This window comes from Aythya fuligula, chromosome 3 (assembly GCF_009819795.1).
Source record: "Aythya fuligula isolate bAytFul2 chromosome 3, bAytFul2.pri, whole genome shotgun sequence".
NCBI lineage: Eukaryota > Metazoa > Chordata > Aves > Anseriformes > Anatidae > Aythya > Aythya fuligula.
Genome location: NC_045561.1, coordinates 37,000,227 through 37,021,918, shown reverse-complemented (window position 1 = coordinate 37,021,918; position 21,692 = coordinate 37,000,227). Strand labels below are relative to the sequence as shown.

General features: G+C 39.7%; 1 protein-coding gene across 1 annotated transcript in view; it reads left to right on the top strand.

The window, feature by feature from the left end:
* EPAS1 (endothelial PAS domain protein 1) overlaps positions 1-21,097 on the top strand; it is a 79,627-nt gene extending 58,530 nt beyond the window's left edge. The window contains exons 7-16 of the mRNA XM_032184240.1: positions 7,057-7,163; positions 12,030-12,177; positions 12,936-13,144; positions 13,470-13,657; positions 14,541-14,651; positions 15,845-16,329; positions 17,419-17,542; positions 17,631-17,748; positions 18,277-18,468; positions 19,147-21,097. Of these exons, the coding sequence (XP_032040131.1) occupies positions 7,057-7,163; positions 12,030-12,177; positions 12,936-13,144; positions 13,470-13,657; positions 14,541-14,651; positions 15,845-16,329; positions 17,419-17,542; positions 17,631-17,748; positions 18,277-18,468; positions 19,147-19,298 (1,834 nt within the window). The 3' untranslated portion in view covers positions 19,299-21,097. The remainder of the gene's footprint in view (positions 1-7,056; positions 7,164-12,029; positions 12,178-12,935; positions 13,145-13,469; positions 13,658-14,540; positions 14,652-15,844; positions 16,330-17,418; positions 17,543-17,630; positions 17,749-18,276; positions 18,469-19,146) is intronic.
* Positions 21,098-21,692: the final 595 nt, after the last annotated feature.

Below are 21,692 nucleotides of genomic sequence, written 5' to 3'. Positions count from 1 at the left end.
AGGAGACTGACAGAACTTTGCTGTGCTGCAGCATTTGTATGTCTCTAATAGATGTGATGCATAAGCAGTTAAAAGTGTGAACTTGAGGGACTGATACTTTTCTGTTAAAGATACATGTGATTGTTTTAAAAAGAATAAAGTCATATGCCTCGTCTTAAATAGCGGGAGTGGATTTACAGGGAATACTTTTCATATGGCAGAGAAATGCAACAGCCTCCTCTGGATGATTCAACCCACAAGGAATTTGAGAGATTTCTCTTTAAAACCAGGCAGCAAAACAGCATGTCTTCTACTATGTAGTTTTCCTTGAATGTTTCATTCATGTTTTACTGAGAGTATGATATAGTTGTAAAAAGGCCAGAGAAGCAAATAAACTTCACGCACCTTTCAGGTCCTTCCCAGCTGATCCTCCTGGCTCTCTCTTCCCTCCCAGAGGAATGTTGGTTCCTCTCCAACAGGCGACACATCAGTAGCCACATAAAAATGCAAAACACTCAGCTGTTCTTATCAAATTCAGTGCTGCTAGACAAATGGTATTGAAGGAGCAGTTTATGCCAGGAATGTAAATCCAGGCTGAGGAGCGGGGGAGGAAAAGCAGCATGTGCCAGTCAGATGCCTAAACCTCTCTCAGTGTGCTCCAGCCTTCCTGCAGCGACACGGCAGGGCTGACAGATCATTTCTCTGTAAGAGGCTGTGTCTTCTGAGCTCAGGGTTGATATCCGTGAGGGCAGCATGCCTCCTCAAGCAGGCTTCTGTCGCAGTCTGAGTTTTGCAGTTCGTCTGGTGTGAGCAGATCTGCTCACAGGGCTGCTTCCACCACTCAGGAAACTCCAGGATTTCTGGGGAAGTATTGTAATAAATGGTGGCTGTGCTGGACCTTCCTCAGGGAAGCATCCACCGTCAGTGTGCCTACAAAAGATAGCTGCATGAAGCTGAAATTTGTCTGGGCAGAAAATTAGGGTCACATCTGTCATCTCCTTAGGAAACCTCATAGTTTTTATATGTGGCAGAGCAACACGCTGACTACCTTTCAACAGTTTGTAACGAAAACTGGATGGCTAATATAAAGTGCCTTGATTATTTTGGCTTCTCCTCAGGAGGGCACAGTGACAGATGAGACATGAAGTTGGATAAGGCTGGCCTTTGCTCATTTGAAATGTAGGAGACCAACCCATATATTTTGCCCTCCCATATAACACATATATACACCTACATACGTGGTCTGTGACTTGCCTGTGGCTAGGTGGGTGGCATTTGTATTCCTGAAACAACTTTAGCGAGGCAATAAGCCTGTAAAGACAGCTTTTTTAAGACATAAATATTAAAAAGTTGGTCCATAATTCAAATTCTTGTCTTGTTAAATGCCTGCTTCAGCCATTCCTGGAGATCGACTTAAAAACATTCCCTTGCTCCACTTATCTTGGCTAAGTGGTTTACAGGAAAGATTATTTTAGCTGTAACGCGGAAATGCTGATCAGTGGCACAATCCAACAATCCAAGTGAGGCCTTCGTTCGGCTGCACGAGGCTCTGTGTCGGGGACAGTCTCTGGTGAGGGTGTCAGAAAAAGGCAAAGCCTTTGCGTGAGAGGAGTTCTGTTACTTTGGTGGCACTGGGGTGATGGGTAGATGTAAATAACTGCAGCATGTTTCTGTGTAGGAAAAATCCACAAAACGAAAGTGAAAACTATCTGCATTTGGCAGAAAACCCCAAAACTACATCAGGTGCCCTGAGGTACAAAGGAAACCCATGCGCTGTATCTTGGAGGGGACTGGGGCTTGGAAAGCAGAGCAGTTAACGTGGCATTGAGGGTGGCGTTGCCTTTCCACCTTCATCCCCGCTGCCTCTTTGGGGTGTTGTGGAGGGGAGCAGGAGCACTCTGCCCCTGATGGCTGTGGGGGACCTGCCCGAGAGGAAAGGAGAGAAGGCCAAGGAAGCAAAGCTGCCCTGTGCAGTGGGAGAGGGCTGGCAGTGCAGGCCGTGACTCTGGAGGCAGCCGGCAACCAGTTCCCTGGCACCGACATGCTGGAAAGCATATGGTGTCCATTACTTGGAAGGCACGCTTGCTTTGGGGAATTGCATGCTCCTGGTTACAAGAAACCCAATTAGTTACACTCTTTTGCTTTTTCTTGATTGGAACTGTGTAATGAGAGAGCTGAAGGAGAAAATGGAGCGATGGAGGATGGATGGTGATTCACAATAGGACTGCGCAGGACGGTGCAGTTCAGTCGTGTTGGTCCCAATCTGGTTTCTTCTAATATGAGCACATGTGGGAGCCAGGCTGAGAGGACACTGAATTGTATTATTTCCAGGTCTGTCTGCGTAAAATAGAAATATGCAAGCACAGGACCTTACAAGAGGTTTTCAGTCAGTTTGCCATTCGACCTATATTTGGAGAGTATTTTCAAATTAGGTGAGAAAGCAAATAAGCATTTGAAAGGACTTCCTGTCCCTCCTCCAGCCCTGCTCAGGGGGCAGATGCTGCAGGGAGAGGGGAGTGGTGATAGCTGAAACCAAAGATTTGCATTTGGCAAAACTGACTCTGGTGGTGGCTTTTTGTTGTTACTGGATTTGTTTGTTTGTTTTCATAAATATCACATAGAACAGGAGCAATCTGTTAAAATGAATTATTAAATTAGTTAAAATTATTATTTTGTTAATAAATACATTTAGGTTCAGATAGACCAAGTGAGTAGGAGACAGAGTCCTGTTGCAGTTCCTGATGCACCCATCTAGACTTTTTGCCCAGCAGGGCAGATGCCCCCCAGCAGAGCAGCTCTGCCTCTGAGGAGCAGCCAGGGGGTCCCAGGCTTGTGCATTTTTTGAGCTTGGGTTAGAGTGGAAGAAGTCATGAACATGTCTCCAGTGCTGTACCGCAGTGCTTGTCCAGCTTTACCCCAGAGGCAATGGCTGTTTGGGCTTTTTTATTATGTTTTTTTTTTTTAGTATAACTTTGTTTGTTTGTTTGTTCCCGGCAAGACCAATTTAACTTCAATAACTTGGTAACAGTTTGAATACAGAAAGGCTTTGTTAAGGGATACACACCCTCACACACAGAGTCCACACAAGGGCTGACAAATACACACCCAGCTATTTTTTATGAGCAGTAAACATTACAGTAGGCTTTCACAAAGAGCCTGACTTCTCAGTGCTGTTAGCTCTCACCATACTATTTTAACTCAAGTAATAGTATACAATAAAAACCTTTGTGCTCCTGTAAAGAGACAGAAAAGCAGCAAAGCCCAATTAAAAAAAAATAATAAAAACACCTGAAATAGCTCATCTCTTAGGAGACATAGCCTTTGAAGAAGTGAGCTTTATTTATGTTTTGCCGTGTCTCAGAGCTAAAGAAGGCCAAAGTTGCATTCACCTAGGTGTAGGATTCAGATATTCTGTTCCTCTGTTGTGTGTACCTTAAGCACAAAAGTTTCCCTTTACTCCACATCCAAGAAATGGATGCATTAAAAGAAACTGAAATAGTGCTCAAAAAGCATTTAAATAGCAGTAGCTGAGACAGACCTGCACTGGAGGGCTACTGCCCATCCCTTCCATGTGTGCTCTGAGATTTTGACCCTGCTGCATCATGGTGACAGGGTTAACTCAGAAAACTGAAGTGCCAGTTTGGCAAAATGAAGGTTCCCCCAAAGGTCTTTGTGCTTTCAGGGAAGGGTGGGTTAGCAGGAGAATAAATGGCCTCTCAACCCACTCGTCTTCTCCAACAGAAATTAGTATTCTCCTCCTAATTAGCAACAGTGCAGCTTTTACACATGCAGAGAAAACACAAAGCCTAGCATGACAGGAGAGCCATCCAAACCCACCATGCAGTTTGTTTTCCTATTTTGTCATTCCACAGCTTGCACAAAGAGCAATTTTCTGTCTGGTGCCTAGGCAAAAGTAGAAGTCTTGTGCTTTGGACTCAGGTTTTGTAAATGACCCGTTGGTCCCATGGGGCATATAAATTTCTGTGACTTTTTTAGCTTGGTACTTCTCATAGCTCCTCCGTACGACGCTTTTTCCTTTCCACTTACTGCTCTGTGTGTTCATTTGGTATTTTATCTCTCAGAGAGGCTCTTGTGGACTGCTTGCAGAGCTCGGAGGATGCTCTAAAATGGCCAGAGCCAAAGCCATGCTCAGGCAACATCAGCGGAGTGGCTGCTAAACCACCTGCTGTGCTTCAGCCTGTTCAGGCTGTTAGCTGCAGCCAGTCTTCCACAAATGTCCTGGAGAGGAAGAGGACAGAGGTGACAGAGACGGGAAAAAATAAGAGAAAAATAAGTATTTTCTTCCTAAGAGTGTTTAAAGAGAAATGTAATGAAGCTGAGTAGTGGTAGCACATTAACAGATCAATTAGCTAGGGCAGAGGGGCTGATAAGCCTTTTATTTTTTTTAAGTAACTATTCTAAAACTATTACTCTTGACTGGTATTTCACTGTTACCTGGCCTGGGTTTAGAGTTTGGTCAGTATCTTGGGGTTTGTAGGTATCTTAATTTTTTCTTTTTGTATACATTTTACTTGGTTGAGGTAAAAACCTGCATACCACTTGCTAACTTTAATCCGAGACCAAATTCAATGTAATTAAATTTGACATAATCACAGCAGGATTACACTATGAGTCTTTCTGTGCCATGGAATGACACGAAGGGTAATTTTATAGTAAAGATACTTGTTATGACCTGATCAGTAATGAATAATTTGAGAGGAGAATTACAGGATTGGAATAGACAATTTTGGCACGCAGATTGCAATCCATATATGAAGAGAGTTAAGAGTCCCTCAGCTTGCTGTAAGGCATGGTTTCTGCTCGCTATCTCAGTTCCATTGTTGACACCCATTATGGTTGTGGTGTGGTTTGGGATTTGCATTGGTGTTCCTCGGTACATGATGCTTCCTTTTTTTTTTTTTTCTTTTCTTTCCCAATTCTTTTATTTCCTTTTCATTCTCCACATGCAATCCCCACTTGTCTTTGAGCTCCAAGTGACGGGATTAAGATTAAATCCTGCACTTTAAAAGCCTTCCCCTTGTGCTGAGCTCCAAGCTAATCTTGATGGCTTTATGATATGATGCGAACCAAAAGCCAGATTTGCTGTTTTTGAAGGTTGCATGTTTACACTGGTCCTGGCAAAAGCCTCTGGCCACTTACACCAATGTATGACACCAACTGCACAAAGGCAAGCAGCAAATGTACTTCGGGAGCCTTTATTTTATTAGGGCTCCTTCTGTATTCAGAGTTTTCTCCTGACGTTCAGCTCTTGTGACTCACTTGTTATGAGAACTTCTGCTTTTATTGAAAAGAAAAAGCATTGTGGTTTCGGAGAAAAGTTATAGATTTGACTGTGTTGCAATTTAAAAGATCAGAAACTTGTCAGTGAAGACAGTCCAAAAAAAGCAACTCTTTGAAATCTGATTCAAGAATTTCCCCTTTGTTGGTCTAGCTGTAAGCGTAAATAAAGCTGTAAACATAAACAGAAGACTAAATCTTCTGGGGGAATTCAGTAAAATCAACTACAGTCTTTGCTTAGCAGAGCCATTGCAAACTCAGGTTCATTCCGTGGAGATCAGGACAGAGAGCAGTTATCAGCGTGACAAACCAAGGTGTCCTGGGGGTGTGAGCTACACGCGTCTGTGGAGGCGAGGGAAAAGCTGACTCAACACCTTGGCTTTCAAACCCTACACAACGCAGCTACATCTTATTCGTCTTCCTTGCTCGAGGGGGATCCAGATCCCTGCCATGCTCTTGTTCTGTTTGTTTTGCAGTATTTACATGTCTGTCTTGTGAAGGCATGCTTTTGTCTGGAGGGCTGGGCCACAACTGTCCTTCCAACAAGTACACAAAACCCCAAACCCAAACCGGGGGTGTGCATCTTAGAAGTAGCAGTGCGGTAACACCACTAATCAAAGAGCTGTAGAGGCAGATAAACCCTACCAAGGGAGTTTAGTTGTAAAGCATAAAGCTCAGCTCTTACCATTCGTAGCAGTGATGTGCTCTAAGACGTGACCATCCCTCTCCAAACTTCCTGGCTTTTTAAGGCTTATGGCAGCGTAGCAATCCGTTTGTAGTTGCTTTGAGATACTGGTGGGCAACATTCTGGGCTGTTATTGCACTTCCAAAGCTAGGAAGAGGCATCTAAGAGTTGCTACTGACTTGAAAAACAGTAACTCTTTTCCTTATTATTCCAGATGATGGTATCTTTGCTTTTGAATGCATATAGAACGTTAATTTTTACTAACTGTTTTTTTCTGCAAAGTTGCATGTGATGGATTTTATTCAAATTTAATTTAGGAGAAAACAACCCTTTTCCTCCACCCCCTCATTAGACAAAATCATCTGCACAGTTTGATGACCTATTTTCATTTATTCAGAAACTTGTGACAAATCCTGCCTTGCCTGAGTACTCAGAAAAGCTCTGAAAAAAGTCTAGTTTTTCAGACCATAGCTTTCTTTGTGTAAAATCCTACTTAGTTTGTGGATTAGTCACCCAAGTAACCTAATCCACATGGTAAAGTTCTCATACAATTGAGAAACACTAAGTAGAAGAGCTGATTTGATTTTTTTTAAAGCCCTTAATTTCTCACCTTGCTTTATTATTTTATTAAATGTAATACCCAAAGTAGTGAGTTAACACGTGTATATTTTAAAAACTTACATAAACTTTCAAAACTGATGGTGCCAACTACTACTACCTTGCACACGTTTATTTTTGGATGATATAGTGGGAGTTTCTGTATGTAGTGGACAGCTTGAGAACTTTGCTAGTAATGGTTTCCCTATTGTGAGCTTCTGTAAGAGATGCTGTGCAATAGGCCTGGGAAAATTTGCAACACATCACTACTGTAGGAATATTTTTTTTTTTTTGCAGTAGGAGCAAAAGACAACCTATTTTGAACATGGAAATGTTTAAGAACATGCTTGGAAATTCTCTACATATCCTAATGACTTTGGAAGTTCAGGATTTCTCACATTGTGGTTTTAATTCTTTTAGTTTAGGAACTAGAACTGAGACCTGTGAAGTGCTGTCAGGTGATAGGAGTTTTAAATGTTTGTTTTTTCTTACCCTAGAATAACAGAACTGATTGGATACCACCCAGAGGAGCTGCTGGGCCGTTCAGCGTACGAGTTCTACCATGCCTTGGACTCGGAGAATATGACCAAGAGTCATCAGAACTGTAAGTCATGTTCTTATTTTTTTGGTCACAGTTTGCACATAGATACCTCAATAAATTGTGAGGATGGGTATTTGTGTGTGTATTCTCTGAGAAAAGAATTTACACTCTGCAAGAAAGCTTACATGTTACTATGTTTGTCTCCCTGAAAACTGCTCTTGCTCTTTCCACAGGGACTGATTTTTGCCATACTTAAATTTGGATTATAGCTAAAAGAGGATCTTTTTCTAAGGGATAATGCATAGATCAGCTGAAAAGTTGAAAAGATGGGTTAGGCAATACTAGCTTGGTTTTACCATTCTAGTGATAATGAAGTGCATGAGTGCGTTTACTGGTATTAGTCTACCATTGGGCTCAGCAATAAGGGCAGTTGTAAACGGCAATAGGAAGAGCTTAATGCAGCATATTTTTTAATGTCTTTCTTCTGCTACCAAATAAAAACTACCTTCCCCACCCAAAACAGGTGTGCAAGAAGATTTTCTAAAAGGGATAGTCATTGTACAGATAACATATACTTCTAGGAACAGTTTCTTCTTGTTATTCTTATGCCTTTGTAAAGTGCCACTCTTAGCTGTTCTTAATATAAAATACCTGAATCATTTTGGGAGCAGGGATCAGAGCCAAGGTCTGTTCCCTCTATTCAGCAAGCCAGCCACACAATTACACTTTCTCTCTTGCACATAAAGTGTCTTAAAATTATTCAATTCAAGTCTTCAGTCTCTGTCCTTAAAAGTGGCACTTATACTGGAGACAGCGTGGTGCCCACTGTACACACAATGCTTCCCACCTCTGGCTGTTACAGCCACTGAACTAGTAGTGCATGGGAGAGTACTCAGCAAAAAGTCACTAAAACTGCTGCTGCTATTTTTATAAAAACAAGGCAAAGCTGCTAGACTGAAGCACATGAGTTTAAAAAAAAAAAAAAAAAAAGAAAAGAAAACCATCAACAACAGAAACCACATGTAGTTAACTATGATCAAGGTCTCTGTGGCTCAGGAAAGTCCATGACTTAGATCATGTCTGTGGGGAATTACCCACCAAATATACTTACAGAGAAAGTATTTCTGTACATCTCAGAGAAAAGTAGCAGTAAAGAATAGCTGTCTGACCTTAGGGGGAAAAGGGAATATGTGTTAGCTGCAATGGCAAGGATTCAGGATAGCTTTGAGTTGAATGTTATTTGAAAGAATGTTTGGCAGTGATTAAAGTTGTGTGCTGTTGAACAGTGTTGTTATGAATCATTCTGTTTCCAGAACTGCTTTAAAAAAAAAAAAAAAAAAAAAAAAAGAAGCACAACACCATCCTTACAGAGGGATGTCTGGGAATATATCTTTTAAAATTGTTTCTTTGAAAGTGTGTTCATGGTTTTAACAGTGAAAAGGAATTAGTGATATTCATAGATAAGATGTGCATAGCCTATGCTGAGCTATCAAGAGTCATCCTGTGAAAAATCGGTGGCTATGCTATACAGTTGGTTTTGAATTGCTGAGTTTCATTTCTAAGAATGGGATAATGCCAGAGAAGGAATGAAATGAGAATTGGCAATCTTTTTGGTAGCAGGAGAGAGAGCTCATGTTGGTTTATCCCTATTTAATTAATTAGATAGGACCATTGAATCAAGACTAGTCCATGTAAGGATTTCTGGAGAGCTTCTGCTAACCGTCTTATCCAGGCATTGATGGAGGCTTCTCCTCCCTGTAGCAATTGGATTCATCTCATGGAGGGCACAAGATTACACCTAGATTCCCTTTGTGCCGATAGAAAAGGCACAAGTCCTACGGATAGTTGCTGTTGGGCATGGACTGACTGAGATGTTGAATGAAGCCAAAGGAAGGTGTAGAGTGGTGAGTTAACTAGCAAAAGTGCTCAAAGCACAGTGCACTACACAGATAGTAAATACTTAGGATTGAACTCTTCCACAGTGTATATGATACTGTACAGGATCAACATGGATGATCTCTACTGTTGGAAGCACTGGACCACACTCCATGCTGTGATTAACCAATAAATGCTTTTAAATGCTTTTAGTCCTTCTAAGAGAAATGCTTCCTCTATCTTCTGGGACAGTCAGGGTTCTTAGCAAGCTGTGCCTTCAGCAAGCACATAAGCCCTCTGAGTAGGAAACCCCTAGGTTTCTTAATGTGTGCCATTATTGCTGAGATGTTGTCTAGTGCACAGGGCAACCAAGCAGGCACACAGCTTACTGGTTCTTCCTGGCCATGTTCATTTACACATGGAAGTGTGCACCTCCTGGCTTACATAGAGACACAAGTCAGAGTGCAGAACCAAATATGGTATTTGTGTTCAATACTCCTGTATTTATTAAACTAGCACTTTATTAGAATTATTTTATATAGAGTATATATTCATACAACAATACAGGCATCAATTCTGATAGTGCCAACCGCTTAGTATTGTAAAGATACGTAGGAGATAGGAGTCTGAAGATGGAAGAGAGAGGGAGAAAAACCTCAAATGAGTCTGTGAGATAGAACTCTTTCCCTTCCTTCCAATTTAGTGGAAAATCAAGCTCTGTGCAGTTTTACTATACTGTGATTTTTGTTTTCAGTGCCAAACTTTTTCAATACTAACCTTGCATTCAAGCAAGGCACAGTAGTCTGTGTTCTGAGTTGGAAATATAGTTGCATATAGAATATGAAAGTCTTAATTAGTCATCATCAAAAGAAAGATTAGAAAGCATTTGGCAGCAGTTAGCATACCCAGTTTTTCACATATTATGCAAGCAAGGTGAAAATCTCTGTTTTGTTACATAAATCTCCACAAGTGATTGACTGTAGAGCTATATTTTCCATTCAGGGATTAATAGTCAATAAACACTTCTAGTAGGGTTGGGTCGTGTTGCTGTTAAAGCCAATGGGAATTTTGCTGTTGACCTTGTTGGGGAGCTGTTGTCACCATCTGGGGCATGTCACTTGGTAGTACAAGCAGAAGTTCAATAAGCCTTCCAAGTGAATCATATTTCTTAAACATTTCTCAGCAATTAAAAAAGCAAACTTTATATTAAATTAAATTCATCTCTGCCTCCCCCCTTCTCTTCCCCAATATAAGGTATCTAATGTGAGCATGTTTCATTGAGATGATACTAATTCTGTAAAGACACAGGAATGTATGTATGTAAGTATATAAATGTATATGAAAGAGAGAAAGAGAGAGAGAGAGAGAGAAAAAGAGAAAGAAAGAAAGAGAAATCCACTCCAAAGCCAGAACCTTTAATGCAGCATTGATAACAAAGTCAGCAGTTACAAGTGTATTAGTAATTTATGAGATTACCCCAAGGAGGGATTCTGCTGTACTTTATTATATCAGAACATGACATGCTTTGAATAATATTAATAAAAAAGATTAAAGCAGTAAAAAGCTTCTTTGTAATGTAGCAGGCGCCTACACTGTGACTCTTATTGATGAGCTGATGATTAGGAAGCAGTGTAATTATGTTTCACAAGCAGAGCAGAACAGTTCAGTCACTAAAACACTTTGAAATGAAAGGCTTTTGATTTTGTTCCACCAGAAGTATTTAATCAATAAAGGTAATGTTCTACTTTGTCTAAATAAATTAAATAAAGGATGATTAGATACTCCTAGGAAGAAAACAAACAAACAAACTTCAGAGATAGAAAGATAAACACAGTAACAATTATCTGCAAACCAGTTGTGTTTCCAAGGCCTGCATTGTACATTTGTGTGGTGGCAATGTAGGAGAGACTGACAATAAATAGTTTCTGTTAATGGCCACATTCACAAGGAATTTTTCTGTATAAAGACTGCAGAATCAAGTTCCAGCCTTCCTGAGCCAATTTGCTTTATTTTTAGGGCATTAGTTTGATGGCGTACTGTCTTAATGCATAAAAGCTGTTTAAAAGGAAAGATTGCCAAAGTGTTCAAAGGTTTTGTTGTGCCAGTTCCCATTTTGCCACTCAGCGCGACTATGTCTGCTTACAAATACAACCTCTTGTTTGTACTGCCTGCATACTCCAACACTCAGCCCTAATTTTACCACTTTCAATCAGCAATATTTTCCCCAACTGATGACTATAAATTGCATGATAATATCCCTTGCTTTTAGGAAGGGGTTTGCACCTGGCAGCACATCATAAAACTACACGTCTCAGAAGTCCAGAGCTCCATACTGAAATCTCATTCTCCCCAAGTATTACAAAATACCTGGGGGATCCTCAACCTTTCAGACATCTACATGAAACTTTAAACCCATTTACCTTTCTTAACGATGCCTTTTTAAGTGATATTACTTCTTCAGTCACTTAAGACCACTGTTGTTCTGGTGATATCTTCGCTTTCATTGTGTTGTTATCTCCAGCTCCTTACTCTAAGGCATGGAAAAGAGATTGGTATGAAATGAAATCATGACAGTAACTTTCTGTGGAGATTGCTTTTAAATCATCTGATTCTTGGGAATATCCATCACCTAAATAAGGAGACTATTGAATAGCTTCCTAAATAAATTTCCTTTTGTACAGATCCATTTGGGAACCTAAATTGAGAGCAATTGTACTAGAAAAGGGACTTTAAAGAAATATGCAGTGGGGTTTATTTGGGGAGCAACTAGGATCTTATATTGAAATCAAAAAGTCCCACACCCTGATTTGAATACTCAGTCCATCCAAAGAACTCAAATGCCATGCACCTTGAGTGGGAACATCAGCTTAACAGCCCCTTTTATATCAAAAATGGCTGAATTTGCCAGAAATTAAGCATCCTTACTTACAAATGTTTTTGTGTGGTTTTGTGTAATGAAAACTCAGAAACAGGTTTATTTAAATTACTGTTACATATAGTGCATTCTAATTCGTGCTGCAACATTATTTTTATTTCTCTGCTCTCATTTCTCAGTGTGCACAAAAGGTCAAGTGGTGACTGGCCAGTACCGTATGCTTGCCAAGCATGGTGGATACGTATGGCTGGAGACTCAAGGGACTGTCATTTACAACACGCGCAACCTACAGCCTCAGTGCATCATCTGTGTCAACTATGTGCTGAGGTAAGTTGTGCAGAACAACAACAAAAACAACACACTTAAATCCATCTGCTGGAAGAAGTGTGTTAATCAGAGGTGTTTCTGAAGGGTCTATTTATCCATTGGTTCTATGCTTAAATCAGTTTAGTCATGTTTGTTCAAGCTTGTTTACTGATGTTAGACATTCATGAAGAATATGGCATCACTGTTCCCATACAAGCTGTTGAAATACACTATAGTCTCTTCTACAGAGCAACTGCTCTGCTAGTAGACCAGAGAATAAAGCCTGCAGTAAAGATTTTGTTTTGCAACACAATGACTAAATATGTTTTATTTTTCTAGTACAGTGACAAGAGAGATAAAATTCAGTAGTAATTGTAACTTGTGTTGCTAGGAAAAGCCATTTTCCTCCTCAAAAATCAGGACCACAGAATAGTCTTTGTCTGACAAAACCCAAGTATTTTTGGCCCTAGATGAGGCCAAAATAGGAAATACTTATTTGAGTCTGGGTCATTATAGCCTGGACTACATCCCTTGAAAAAACAGAGCAACAAAGCCCCGAGTATTCCCACAGAAGTCCTGACCACACTCTCTGCGTCATCTGAGATTGTGGTGCTCAGCAACGCTGGAACCGTGCCTCGCCTGTCAAGAGCCTGGCATTCCACCGAGAGCCACCAAAATGCTCTTACAGCTGATCTTTAGAGAGTCTGTAATACCTGTGTTACCATATCTTTTTCCTTTACAGAGCAAAATGCCTTAAATCTTTTTTTTTTTTTTTCTAGTGAAATTGAGAAGAATGATATAGTGTTCTCTATGGACCAAACGGAATCGCTCTTCAAGCCTCACCTGCTCACGATGAGCACTGCCTTCGAGAACGGGATCCCCGGGACAGAGAAGAGTGATTTCTTGTTTACTAAGCTAAAGGAAGAACCAGAGGAACTTGCGCAGCTGGCACCAACACCTGGAGATGCCATTATTTCCCTGGATTTTGGTTAGTATTTGTGCAAATAATTTTTGTGTAACAAAGAACCGTGTATGAGCCTACATTTAAGAACTTAATAGACAAGTTCTGTTTGCTGTGTAGAAATTAGGAGTAACAGTCATAAGAGCCTGTGTGCTCATATCAGTAGAAAATTTCTGTGAATGAGAGCAGAATCAGGTTTTTCTTGCTGACTAAACAAGATACAGTAAGTCTTTGCCAACTTATTGTTATGGCAACTAGGAGCAGGGTTCACTTTTAATGAATAGCTGTAGTTATATCATAACAGGGCACGCGAGCTAAAGGCATCCATTAATATTGTTACAACTCTATCCAGGGACACAGAAGTTTGAGGAAGCCCCTGCCTTTACCAGCACTGTTTTGACACCAAATAAACCCTGGCCAGTGGAAGTGAAAAGCCATGCTGCTCAAGGTGAAACACTGACGATACCATCCTTTACCATGCCTCAGATTGCACCTGGCAGCAGTACTCCAAGTGCAAGCAGCAACAGTAGCTGTTCCACGGTAAGAAAAGCTTTAAAAAAATGTGAAAGCGGTGTTTTCTGTGTAGGTCCATCAATATATGCAGGTGATGTTTTCATATTAGCAGTCCTGTCTCAATGCTTGTAATCAGACCCAGCATAACTATATCCCTACTGTACTGTGTATACCTTAAGGATCAATAGCAAAAATATCAAATGGGAACTATATCATGCCTTTGTATTTTAATCCTCATTTTGTCCCAGCTCAGTCAGTAATTATGATAGTCTATAAACCAACTGGTAGATGAACTTGCAACCACCATTCATGGAATTAGCCTTAAATGAAATGCCAATGTAAAATGGTCTGGCCACTAGCACAGTCTCCCATAGACCAACCCTCTTTCTGTTTGTTCACTAGAAGCTACAGTCTTCATCCAGAAACCTTATCCAACACAGGCTCCAGAGAAAATTTACCCAACAGAGTAGCTCCATGCAGTTCATCACTGAAATAATGAATGTACTTTCAGGGCATTGCCCTCAAGAGCAGGAGCCACTCTTAGCCAGATCTTTACTAGATAATGTCCAGTTTAAATGAAATCATTGAGGTGGTGCAAAGCATTTCCTTTCTTGACAAAATCATTTATTAGTGTACCTACCATGTTACTGGTCTGAGTTTCCAAAGACAGCTAGGTTCCTGTATTGGGTGCCTCTGCTAATTGGTTATGTCTCTCAAATTTTGTAGTGACAAGTAATCTCATGTTGGAGAAAAGGATGTGATAGGTTTTGATGACAGTACATATGCAATCTTGCTATTTTCTCTTCATAGCAAAGATCTGTTTATCTGACTAGCACAGTATAAGCTGCATGATGCTAAGGCAGCACTGTGGTTGTCTTGCTGCTTATAGCAAATTCTCATTTCTGTGCAGCCAAGCAGCCCAGGAGATTATTACAGTTCTGTGGATGAAGATCTGAAGATTGAGGTGATTGAAAAACTCTTTGCCATGGACACAGAATCAAAAAATCAGTGCAACTCCCAGGTAAGGAACTAATATCTCTTCCAAATCCATGAAAATCAGTCCTATGCTAGCAGGTAGTAGAGATGCATGCTGTATGTGCAGGTAACAGTGACATAACATGCAAATTGCATTTGCACACGTACACCAAAACTTTGATGCACAACATTAACACGGGCATACACTTTCAAAAGCTGTGGTGTATATTACTGTCCCTAACTGTATGGAGTAAGTGCCTTAGGGTATCACTGTGGTGGCACTGCTAAGAAAGAAGCAGCAGAGAGCTTCAGAATTTGGAAGTTTCTGTAGACTGGATAAGAAATACAAGCAGCAGCATATTTTTTTAATCTGGCCTGATGAACAGCAAGTAAACATCCTTTCTAGAACAAAACATAAATAGACTAATTCCTGCAAAACCTCAAAATGAGAAATGTTTGAGTTAACCCTAAGAGGCAGCAAAGATGCTCACCGCCACTTGCTCTCTCCCCCACAGTGGGATGGGGGAGAGAATTAATTGGAAGGGTAAAAATGTGAAAATTCATGGGTTGAGATAAAGACAGCTTAATAAACAAAAGCAAAAGCTGCATGTGCAAGCAAAGCAAAAATAAGGAATTTATTCACTACTTCCTATTGGCAGGCAACTATTCAGCCATTTCCAGGAAAGCGGGGCTCTATCATGTGTAGTGGTTTCTTGGGAAGACAAACATCATAACTCTGAATGTCTCCCTACCCCTCCTTCTTTCCCCCAACTTTTATTTCTGAGCACAGTGTCGTGTGGTATGGAATATCCCTGTGGGCAGTTGGAGGCAGATGTCCTGCCTGTGTCCCCTCATAACTTGTTGTGCACCCCCAGCCTCCTCCTTGGGGGTGTGCAGTGTGAAAAACGGAGAAGGCCTTCATTCTGTATGCACTACTCAGCAGTAGCTAAAACAATGGTGTATCAACACTGTTTTGCTCACAAGTCCAAAAACATAACACTCTGTGAGCTACTAAGAAGAAAATTAACTCTGTTCAGTTCAAAATGAGTACAACATTTATGCCATTGAAAGAAACAAGACATTTCTATAAATAGGAGCAGGTGAGTTTCATTTACATAAATTCAGCATACAGTGACTTTCTAGCTTTACAGTCTCCCTAGTAGCGTTTCACATCACATCAGCACAACTGTTATTAACTTTTAGGTTCTTTATGAACTTACTTATTTCATTTTTTTGCAGACTGACTTCAATGAACTGGACCTTGAAACCTTGGCTCCTTACATTCCTATGGATGGAGAAGATTTCCAGCTCAGCCCGATATGCCAAGAAGAACGTCCTCTCTCTGAAAGTGCACAAAATACCCAGCAGAGTCTAAGTAGCATGAGTACTATCTTCCAACCCCTTGCTTCTGCTTCACAGAATCAGTTCCTCCCAGAGAAATATTGCCCACAGCTATCAAATAAAAACATTAACCCTGGTCATGGGTCACTGTCATCTGTGTTCTTCAACAATATGAGTAGGTCATCGCTGCCGCCATACCACGACCAAGCCAGCACTCCCCTGTCTTCGATGGGAGGAAGACCAAACACCCAATGGCCACCTGATCCCCCATTAGAATATGTTCCAGCTAAATGGAGACTCATGGATAAATACTCAGGAACCTTATCAAGTTCACCCTCAGGGCCCCCAATACATTCTCCCGGCATGCCCGTATATAAAAAAAGGTAAGAGCTTCTGTATTATAATTGTCTTTTACTCAGGAAATATCTGGGGGAGGGAGGTCGTAATCTTGAAAAATTCTTTTCCTCAGTTCCGCTGAAATAACTTGTTTTGAAAGGCATCAGATTGCAATTCTGGGGAAATTGTTGTGGTCCTCTCCCAGTGGCAGTCAGTCAAGTAGAAGCGCAAGCGGGCTATCTTTCTGTTGCTTGTAAAGACGCGTGACTATGTTTCATAGTTGTCAAGTAAAAATTACGCAAAGTAATTTTGCCAAGCCTGCTTTACTTTATGCAGTTTAGAAAAGTTCTGAAAAGGCTTACTGGTAAGTTGGGACACGTGCTTACTTTCTGATTTTGCACATGTTTTTCACACAACAGAAGACAAAGGAGAGACATGGATGACAGTACACTTATTGCTGGCATGTATAGGTACTACAACTAAAATTTAGAATAACTTTTTTGTGTTTGTTTGTTTTTTTTTCTCTCCAGCTCTTCCTCATCTCTGTTACTTTCTGGTACACACAAACAGTATGGGATGAGGTGTAGCTCAGAAGTCACGGTCCTGGCAGTTTCCTATCATTTTGTCTGTAGCTCTTGGGTAGCAAGCAGAGTGTGGGTTTTCAAAGCTTGCCATGAGAAACAGTCAAGAAGTGCATAAAATAGGCACAGTCCTTTTAAAATACGGAGTTGTGCAGTTTACCTGCAGTTTACTTTCAGGGTTTTTCTTGTTGCGGGCAGAAATGTCAGCATCTGAACATACACTTGGAAACAGAAGGTTTGTCTCCAAACAGCAACTTGTGTGTTACTATGCAAAGCAAGGGGATAGGCATGGCTCTCAAAATCCTAAACTTAAAAAAATCTCATGACTCTCTTCCACAGTATTTTTATGCCTGTCTGGAGATTTCTAGAGGCTGTTTATGCTAATCTTTCATTAGTCTTTGATCCCAAAAGTCAAATGTTTCCAAAGCTTGTAGGATGACTGACAAAAGGAAACAAAAACACGTGGTGTCCAGCGTCATGCATCAAAGGCAGCTTAAATGGAACTAGGTTGTTTAGATTTGCCTCCCTGCTCACCCAAAGATCCTTTCTCAACAGGCCACTGGATGCTTTTGGGCAACGAGGCATAGATATAAACCCAGCAAGAATTGCTCTGTCTAATAGTTTGAAACTGAAGCGACAACTGGATTATGAAGAACAAGCATTGCAACAACTGAGTGGGGTAATTATGAGAAAATGCATCCCCTTCAAAACTATGAACATACCAAGATCATCAGTGTGATCATGTTTTGTTTTTCTCCAAATTGTAGGGAGATCCATCTGTCACTAACCCATCTCACTTAATGTGGAAGAGAATGAAATTTCTCAAAGGGGAAAATTGTTCCTTGTTTTCAGAAAAGAAGTCTCTCAGCACAAGTGTTCTTACTGGTAAGAGAAAAGAAATTGATTTTGCAATGTTAAGTGCTGAAACAAAATGTTAAGAAAATTTGAATAGAAATAAAAACTCTTTCAAAAGGAAATGTTAATAAGCACTGTCAAAAAATCAGTAAGCTAAAATTAGAGATCAGTTTGTATCAGTAAGAGCTAAATGATTTATGGTACAGTTGATAGCTACCAAGTAGATTGTTTCCTATATGTTCATGCCCTTGCTTTGGAGGCAATAGGGATCAATTTAATGGAGGTGGGTTTAGCTAATGCTGATGTAATGTGCAGACACCTCAGAGATAGAACTGATACTTCCTCTCTGCAATATTGTGCGTATTTATTTGACTGTCTTGAGTACAATACTACTCCCAGAGATAGCACTGGTTTTGGACATGCTTTGCTACAATATGTAGGGATGTCTACACTGTGTGATCATCACGCTGATGATCGCTTTGCTTTGAATTAGTATTAGCTACTGTAACTATTACAATAGCTTAATTTAACTTCTCTTTTTCCTTCTATGTAAATTAGATGAGTTTGTCTGTAACTCGAGAGGCCTGAGCCAACCAATGAATCAACTGCAACAGCAACAGCAACAACAGCAGCAACAGCAACCCACCTGTGGCAGTCCTGGTGAGAATTTGAAAGCAGGAGCGTTTCCCCCTCAGTTTTACAGTTCCCATTATCAGGACTATCCTGCCCAGCCAACTCATAAAGTATCAGGTAAGAGACTTCAAATACAGCAATTGGAAATAGCTGATTACATGAAGTAAAAACTTTAACAGAGGACGATAAACTGAGAACCACAATTTTGTTTCACAAAATGCAAAGTTAAGTGTTGTTTAGTATGAAACGTTAACGTTTACATTTGTGATATATGAGGGAAAAAATAGTTTTGCTCTTCATTTCAATTGAACTTAACGCCTTTGTGCCTTGGTGGTCTAGCCATCCTCTTACGTATTGTTGCCTTGAGATGGAATTGATTAAACTATACTAAACAACTGCAGTGCAGCATTGATGCTTGAATTAGGTTACAGTCTAACATATGCCTTCTACAAACGACAATCAGTAATGAAGGGAGGTTTATGTAGAGGGAGTGCAGGTGTCAATTTAGAAACTGTTGTTTACTATAGCTTTCCTCACTTGCACCAGTATCATTTTCCTCAGAGCAATCTAAATTGGGAATAGGGGTGGAAAACTTCATGCTTGTAAGCTGTTATGGCTGAGAGGCATAGGTTTGCTCTAAAAACTGTAACTGGTGGTGTTCTGAGGCACACTGACATAAGTAGAAAATTAAATTGTAACTAATATAAACAGAAGAGGGAGGAGAGGAAAGAAGTTCTCGCTCTCTCATTCTCTGTCTCTGGTCTCAGTGCCATGACTCACTTTACTCTCTTTCAGGTGTGACAAGTCGTCTGCTGGGACCCTCCTTTGAACCATATTTGTTGCCTGAGTTGACAAGATATGACTGTGAGGTTAACGTCCCTGTTTTGGGCAGTTCCACGCTTCTGCAGGGCAGTGAACTGCTCAGAGCCCTGGACCAGGCAACCTGAGCGATCCTGCAATATTCCTTGGCCTATACTGTTCAAAACAGCTTCAGTTTTTAAATATATTTTTGCAAGTAGACAATTTCTAATACCAATACACTTTTACAGGATTTTACTTAGATATTGAACCTGTCCACATTACCAAATAGTGGCCTTTTGAAGTTACTCACTTTATTACTCATGTTAAAGAAATACATCTACTGTATTTTCTCTATTGCAATTAATGTGTTGTTTAGAGAGTTTGATTACCCTCCCCTTATCTCATTACCTGTAATTTATACTCTCAGATTTTCTTCAATTTTCATGCTAGTAAAAAGCTGTGGTATAAATGCCTCATCTTGTGATACTTTGGCTGCAGTACTGCAAAGATTTATTTTTATTGCCAAAGACGAATGAAACAAATTTGATCTCCAACCACAGTTTTTTGTTGATCTGCCAAATTGATATCCTTTGAGTCTTTCTGTTTTCCAGCATTTATTGTATTGTAACGTTAATAACTTTTGGGAAAGCATACTAAAGAAAAAATTCCCAGCCTTCTGACTCCCTCCCCTTCCCTTCATTTTTATACACTTTGTTGAAAGAAATGTGAATGGTGAACTACAATGTTTGTGGGTATCTGTGAAGGTTGCACGTTGTAAGCTTTTTTCCTCAGAAGCAAGCCACATTCTCAGCTGACTTAACCTGGCTTAGCTCTACAGACAAGGGAGTCCTACAGATTTACCCCAGTGGAGGATTGTTGTTTGTGTTGGGATTTCTTGTTTTGTGCTTTGTTGTTCTCTTTATTTTTACACAAAACAGATTTTTTTTATTATTATAATAACTCTCTGGGTCAGTTGTTAATCATCTCTTGGTACTTTTGCTGTATCTAGGACACAACAACTATAAGAGCTGTTTCTGCTAGAACTAGTAGTATTTTTTAGGATGTTGCTGACACTTCAGGAATCTCACCAATGGCCAGTACTAACATCTCTGAATAATGCTAGCCTTTTTCATGTTACATGCTAGCTAGCAATATAATTTCAATATTGAATCATTAAAACTAAAAGTAGTATTTCCCAGTATATTAGGCTAACTCAGTTATAAGTAGACAAAAATAATTAAGGATTGTGTAGTGAGATGAATTACTGGCAGACAGGTCTCTCTCATTTTAATTTACCTTATATTAGTCAAGATCTGAAATGTCATTAAATTCAGCCAGACATTTTCAGAACTTCAACTATCATTTATTGTCATGCACATATTTTAAAAAGTAAGGCTTTGAATGCTTTCAAAGGCTAAGGTTGAAATTAGAGTGTACTTAAACAGCAAAAATATTAAGCTAATAAAAGGCAGGTGAGCAGTTCTGACTCTGAAATGCATACAAACCAGGGTAATGTATTCGAGTATGTCCATCTTGTTTCCTCCACTGGTATAGATCATTGTAGCTTTGCTGAAAAAAATGGAACAGTGGCAATGTACAACAGGTAAAAAATCTGGCCCAGAAACTTAGAACAAAGATAGGCTTCAGTGGAACTGGAAGTCTAAAAATAATGTGTTTTATAAATTTGCTTTCTATCATGCACTGAAGCTTGCAGAGAGGGAGCCTTGGGTTCATTGAGCACTTCGGAGATCGCCGTGTTAAGTGAGTCTTAATCATACACACTGTGCACTCTTAGAAAAGCATATCTTTTGTTGTTATTATTATTGGTACATAACATAAAAAAAAAGATATAGCCCCTATTGCAGCTAGATCTTTCAAGAGTTTATTACCAAAAATAAGCTACTCCTAAAGTGATCTTATTTCTATGTGGGAAAAAAAAAAAAAACATATTTTAAGCATCAAAAAGTAATGAAAATTGACAAGCCAGATTTGACAAACCTTCAGTGGCAAGGACTTAAAGGCTTCAAGGATTAAAGACACTTGAATACTGCTCTTTTCTGTTTCTTATTTGTGTAGTTTCAGCATTAAAAATGTTATACCCTAACAGTTTACTAAAACACTCTGAAAAATATTCCATGTCTTAATATTAATCATACTTTTTATCATAATTATTTCATAATCTATATTGCTGAATTCTTATTGACAATATTATAACTGTATGGGAACTTTAACTTGATAAGGAAATGTATTTTGACACTGATACCTTATTAAAGTATACTGATCCTAAATTCTTTGTGACTCATTTGCTATGAATTTGTCATTTGTTGTATCATTGTAAAACAAAAGTATTTATTAAATTATTTATAGAAAATAAAGGTTTGCATTGATCTTTACAGAACAAAAGAACAATCTAAGGTTGCCCATATCTGAGACCTGAGAAGTAAGCTGACAAGGGCCTTTACTGTCCAGCTTTTTTTTTTTAGAGTTTGCCCAGTTTTCCTCGTACGGAATATTAACACCCTGTAGACCACACTTCTAGA